Source organism: Gallus gallus, chromosome 2 (assembly GCF_016699485.2).
Source record: "Gallus gallus isolate bGalGal1 chromosome 2, bGalGal1.mat.broiler.GRCg7b, whole genome shotgun sequence".
Lineage (NCBI taxonomy): Eukaryota > Metazoa > Chordata > Aves > Galliformes > Phasianidae > Gallus > Gallus gallus.
The window spans coordinates 44,286,655-44,292,775 of record NC_052533.1 but is presented as its reverse complement, the minus strand read 5'-3'; the positions used below and the strand labels follow the sequence as shown (position 1 = coordinate 44,292,775).

The 6,121-nt window shown below is 47.9% G+C and overlaps 1 protein-coding gene across 2 annotated transcripts; it reads right to left on the bottom strand.

The window, feature by feature from the left end:
* Positions 1 to 2,709: 2,709 nt before the first annotated feature.
* On the bottom strand, positions 2,710 to 5,958 carry CCR8 (C-C motif chemokine receptor 8). Of its 2 annotated transcripts, none has more exons than NM_001030991.2 (3): positions 5,878 to 5,958; positions 5,725 to 5,787; positions 2,710 to 5,010 (listed from the first exon to the last, which is right to left on the bottom strand). In NM_001030991.2, the coding sequence occupies exons 2-3, from the start codon at positions 5,776 to 5,778 to the stop codon at positions 3,931 to 3,933; spliced, it is 1,134 nt and encodes a 377-aa protein (NP_001026162.1). In that variant the 5' UTR covers positions 5,779 to 5,787; positions 5,878 to 5,958; the 3' UTR covers positions 2,710 to 3,930. The 2 variants fall into 2 exon arrangements, with proteins under 2 accessions (NP_001026162.1, XP_015136993.1); XM_015281507.4 differs by having other exon boundaries at positions 2,710 to 4,985.
* Between the last annotated feature and the right edge of the window lie 163 nt (positions 5,959 to 6,121).

The following is a 6,121-nucleotide window of genomic DNA, read 5'->3' as shown; positions in this document are numbered from 1 at the left end:
CCAACAGCCAGGGTGAGCTGCACCCTGTTGTCCTCTCCTCACACCTTTCTGCTCTGTGGCAGAGCCTCACTGCAATCTGCGCACCGCTCATTTTGGTCACCATGCCTAAGCTACACCGCCACACAGCTTTTCCTGAGCTGCATGGAGTAACAGCTTCTTGTTTGGTTATTTTTGCTATTACTGGAAAGTGCCCGCTGGGAGCACAGCCTGAGAATAGATAGCAGATATTGCTGGGCTTCAGAAGAGTGAGCCTGATGTGGTCCAGGGAGGGAGGGATGACTTTTTGTCAAGCTTAGAGACACATCCTTCAGAAAAAAAAATATTTTGCTCTTCATCTACATAGCATGGATCCCTCTTAGGCCACAGGTTAACTTGCTGAAAGATCTCCCTCCTGGTTTTGCATAGGTCAGAGGCTGCTCTACACTATTACAAATGATGTCCATTTCAGATCTGACTGTGAAACCTGAGGTGCAGGGGCTGGACCTATTGGTCTGGATAGGTTGGATAGCTGGGCTGAAGGCAATGGGATGGGATTCAACAAGACCAAATGCCGGGTCCTGCACTTTGGCCACAATAACACCAGGCAACACTACAGGCTTGGGGCAGAGTGGCTGGAAAACTGTGTAGAGGAAATGGACCTGGGGGTGTTGACTGACGCTAGACTGAACATGAGCCAGCAGTGTGCCCAGGTGGCCAAGAAGGCCAATGGCATCCTGGCTTGTATCAGAAATAGCGTGGCCAGCAGGAACAGGGAAGTAATTGTCCCCCTGTACTCAGCACTGGTGAGGCCGCACCTCGAGTACTGTGTCCAGTTTTGGGCCCCTCACTGTAAGAAAGACATCGAGGCCCTGGAGCGTGTCCAGAGGAGGGCAACAAAGCTGGTGAGGGGTCTGGAGCACAGGCCTTATGAGGAGCGGCTGAAGGACCTGGGATTGTCCAGTCTAGAGAAGAGGAGACTCAGGGGAGACCTTATTGCTCTCTATAACTACCTGAAGGGAGGTTGTAGTGAGCTGGGGGTCAGCCTCTTCTCTTGTGTGACTAGTGATAGGACTAGAGGGAATGGCTTCAAGCTGTGCCAGGGAAGATTCAGGCTGGACATTAGGAAATACTACTTCTCTGAAAGGGTGGTCAGGCACTGGAATGGGCTGCCCAGAGAGGTGGTGGAGTCACCGAGCCTGTTGGTGTTCAAAGAGCATTTGGATGTTGTGTTGAGGGACATGGTTTAACGAGAACCATTGGTGAAGGGCGAATGGTTGGACTGGATGATCCTGTGGGTCTTTTCCAACCTTAGCAATTCTATGATTCTATGATTCTACGGACAAGACGTGTGTTGGTGAAATTTAGCAAAAAAAAAAATGGGAAAGTGAAAAAAAAAAAGGTTGAGGTTTCTCCACGCTTTGTTCATACGTAGAGGAGGAAGGGGAAAACATGGAAATGGAGGACAAGTAAAGGAGATTCCTGTAACTAAAGGGACATTTTCCAATGCAGATACCCAACCCCTGAGCCTGCTTGTCTGTGGGTATCAAGGGGGTGTGTCTGTGAAGGGTGGCACAGTAGCACCATGGGCAGAGAGAGAGTGTAGGCAGTGGGAAGGGATAGAAATGATTCTGCATTTGCCGCTATTCTGTTATTTGAAGGTAATGTTATTTTCCTGCAGTGATCTTGTGATGGAAATTGAATGACTGTGCCAGCTGCTAGGGGGAGAGCTGCGCCATGCAAGGAAGGTTTTTGTCTGAAAGTCAGCGTCACACAGAATCTTCTACTGCAGGATGCACGCCATGAAATCCTGCGGTAGTGCACACACACCAATGTGTGCTGTGGGAAAGCAGAGGTTGTTGCCATCCTCGTGCTATGAGCAAGGTATGATCTAGAGGGCTACTGCTGCAAACCTCCAGGGGACGAAGATAGCTGGTGCTGGCATCCGGTTCACCACACTTCAGCTTCAACCTTAATTTCTGTGAAACCCATTCTTGGGCATTTAAATGCTTGCACATTAAAAAAAAAGAGGCATGTTGATGAAGGGTAGCAAGTTGCCCAAATGGCAGGAGCTGCAGTGCAGAGCTGATATGGAGGAAGTGGTTAAACCCCATCTTTTGTTCAGTCTTTGCTTTATCATTTGGGGAATCTGTCACTGCCCACATGAAGGAACATTACTTGTAATGCACACTGCGATCAACCTGTTCTTGCAAAAGAGTGTATTTTGCAGAACATCAATATGGATGCACATTAAAATAAACACTATCTGAAGATCAGCAGCTAAAGAGAATTGTCTTCTGGGTTTTGTTCTGATCTTCTCTAGGAAATAACCTCAAGGGTACTTGAAAGGTCTGGGGATACTACCAGGGTAGGCTGAATTGCTAGAAGATAACCTGCTAGAAGACAGCCAGCTCTCAGTCTCTTTCTCCCAGGGAGAAGGGAAGGGGGAGGAGGAGAGAGGAGGTGGCTAGAGGAACGGTTGGTTATGTGAATCTGCCAGGACAGGAGAAAATGTGCAATCTGAGATAACCAGTGATAGGACAGGGGAGTTCCTCAGGTGCCAGGATCATGCATTTACACTGCAGGAAGCATCTTTATTTTAAAACTTCAAATAGGGTGATATCCTGTAGAGAAAAATAGACCAGGAACAAAATCTTTGAAGCACCATTGCATTTATCTATCAATATTTGTGCTACCTCCCACAGATCCTCAGGAAGATTTTACCCATGACTCTTACCTCGTAACAGTAATTTATTTGCTGCTTGCCTAATTACTCGTTAACTAAGCTCTATCTGAACTGGAAACTGCTTAGATATCAGGTAGGAGCTAGGCCCTGGAGTGATTCTTTAAACTGAGGGGCTGTTTCCCTTCAAAAAGCCACTCTGCTGAGACAAGGGAAAGAGCTGCCTGCTGTCCCAGGCTTGGAAACGTGAGCAGCTCCTCCCGAATCCAGGCATGAGCTGAGGAAAGAAACATTCCTAAGGCAACAGCATCTGCTCTCATCCACTCTCCAAAATTAGACATTTGTTCATGCAGACTAGGAGGCAGTGCCTTTCAGTCCCAGTGCCATAACCATCATTCATTTGCAACGCAAACCACTGACCTTTCCTTAGGGGAGAGTTAGCTGTTTTAATGGACACATTTGGCATCTTCCTTTAAGACGGACGTTGCAGCCAGCTCTGCAAGTAGTCCGTGATGAACTGTCTCCCTCAGAGGGGCAGCTCACTCAGGAGGCACGAGGAATTAAATAAGCATTAAAAAAAATAAATATTATACATGTGTTTTGGCAACATCTAGGTGGAGGAATACCTAGGTGTGACCTTGACACCCTATCTTCACAGAGAGGCTGCGTCTTCCCATCCTTCAAGGTTTTCATCATTTCATTAGGGATGTTGGAGGACCGTGTGTCCTGTGCTGGAGGGACAGGGCACACCTCTTTGTCCCTTGTGCAGAGTCTGTTGGTAATTTTTTTCAGCCTCACTTCCACAAAGTTGGTTGGGCAGGAAGGTGCTAAAAAATAAGAATCCCAAAGGAATCATGATACAAGCAAGCTTAAGGAAATGGTTCTACTTTTCTGGTACCTCCTGTCCTAAAAAGTTTCCTGAACAGTACATCCCCATACTTCCCTGTGATGGAGACAAAAATCTTCTTTGATAAACTATTCAGCAGGTGGGGAGGGGGTGGCTGATGAATTTCGCAATGGCATTTTCAGTGTTTGAAGTTCTCATTCACATTTGCTAACCACGGGACAGAATGGTGTCAGAGCACATGAAGGAGCAAGGCGCACTACAGCTCGCTCTGGTACTGTGTGATTTCCTAGTCTTACTTTGCTAACAGGCCATTGCACTGAAACCTCCACCTCCAAGGAAACAGAAAGACTATTTTTATTGAATTACTGGAAGGATTTCTCAGTTTCAAATGAAGTCTAAAGTACGGAGCTTCTGCCTTGCACCTCTACAAGACGCTGCCAACAAAAGAGGACTGTGAGGATGCTGTGTACATAGAGGTGCGTCTGTCCGTGTTGCGTCTGTTGAAGGCACTGTGTCCTTTGCAGATCAAGAGAAAATGGGCATATTTGCCGAAAGCCTCACAGAGATACTTCTTGAATTTCTCCCCGACAAAGGCGTAGATGATGGGGTTGAGGCAGCAGTGCACGAGGGAGAGTGTCTCGGCCAGCTCCAGGGCCAGGTCAAGCCTTTGGCTATTCTGGCAGTCATCGATGATATGCAAGCTCCTCAGAGAGTCCAGCAAGAGCATGATATTGATGGGGGTCCAGAACAGGAAGAACACAATGACGACGATAAAAACCAATTTCATTGCTTTGTACTTGTTCTGAGTATGGCACCTCTGCAGGTTTCTCAAGATGTTGTGGTAGCAAAAAATGAGGATGCTCACAGGGAACAGCCACCCCAGGATGTTAACTTCAGAATTACTGAAGACCTTCCAGCTATTACCGCTGCCAGGGTAGTGAGGGATGCACTGTGTCCTGTTATCCTCATCCACTTCCCGGAAGAACACAAGGCCTGGCACTGATGCTAAGATGGCCACTGCCCAAAGGGCCAGGCTTGCGATGATTCCATGCTTGGTTGTCCGGACCTTCAGGGCATACACAGAGTGCACAATGGCCAAGTACCTGTCAATGCTCATGATGGTTATGAAGAAGGCGCTGCTGTAGAAACCAATGAAGTAAGCAGAGCTGACAATTTTACACATGGCGTTGCCAAAAGTCCACTGGCTCACCAGGGAGTACTGAGCCAGGAAAGGGAGGGAGAAGACAAAGACAAGGTCAGAGATGGCAAGGTTCAGCAGATACACATCAGTCATGGCCCTGATTTTCTTGAAGGCTGTTAGGACCCAAACAACCAAAGCGTTTCCCATGAGACCAATCACAAACAGTATGGAGTACAGCACTGGAAAAAATGAAGATGCAAATGCCGGAATACTTTCAAATTCACAGTCAGTGGCCAGTTCAGGGTAGTACATGTTATCATAGGATGCAGAGGAGTTAACTGTTGGTGAGAAATGGAAATCCGCCTGTTCAAGGACAATGAAGTTCGTGAGGTCCTAACCTCAAATTACATTCCTAATAAAAATACAGTTCATCTGACACGAAGCCCACAAGTTAAAATCACGTGTGCCTTAGCCAGGTCATATGATACAAATGGGGAATGAACATGTGTGATGGCCCCACCCTGACAGGATGAGGGTCTTGAGCCATAGGGGCAGGGAAGATGAAAGGAAATGCAACTGCTGTGGTAAATCAGCCACCCTTCATAGTTTCTTGATGTGCCCAGTCCCATGTCTGTATCCAGCCTGATCTGCTGGGCCACGTGCTGGTGGGAGCACCACCAAAACAGCAGCCAAATGGGCCAGCGTGCTGAGAGCCCTCAGCAGAGGTTTTGGGGCTCAGCTCTACGTTCTGTCAAGATCTTTGTCCAGCTGGGTGTCAGCTGCGTGCCCATGGCTCCAAAGCCATGCTGCCTTCCTGGCAGTGCCCACCACAGCCTTCCCAGCTCACTGAGAGTGGTGAGGGCACATCTCCTGCACACGGACTTCGTCTTTGACTCTGGGGAGAAGTGTGTAAGCCCTGACACAAGCACTCTCCTCTGCAGAAGGTGCCTTCACATATGCTGCTTTCAAAGAACCATGATCACAGAGATTTCTTCCACACCCTCACTGTCCCCGCCAGAATGACCTCTCCCAGTGACAACCCCTCAGGAGCAAGCCCACATGCATCCATCCACTCACCAGCAAGTCCTCCTGCTTTCCTCCGGCCAGCAGGCTCCTCAGGTCCCCATCCATAATCCAGCTCTGTGTGAAAGTGCCAGAAAAATGTCTCAATGTATAAAGCACATCTGAGAGGTGAATATATCTTCATACATACATAGTGGCAGTGCTTACCTTAGCTTATGTTTCAGCGCCAAGCCACCAGCAAGGTCTTCACCCTAACAGCAGAGAATCTCAAAGCGTCTCTTCCTCTCCGTGGCAGATGTTATATTCAGGGTATATAAACCCACAAGGCAGTCAGTTCATTCTCTTTAGTTCATGCTTACAGAAACGGAAACTTGTGTCAGACTTTATCTCCTGGATGATCAGTACGTCAATTCACGTGAACAGGAACGTCAATGAAAGAGCTCTGTGAGTT

Bases quoted from the DNA above. Each gene is read 5' to 3' on its own strand.
- CCR8 (NM_001030991.2), bottom strand. From the start codon at position 5,778: ATGGATGGGGACCTGAGGAGCCTGCTGGCCGGAGGAAAGCAGGAGGAC. The intron at 5,011-5,724 runs GTGAGTGGATGG...GTCCTTGAACAG, and splicing joins GAAAGCAGGAGGACTTGCTG to GCGGATTTCCATTTCTCACC.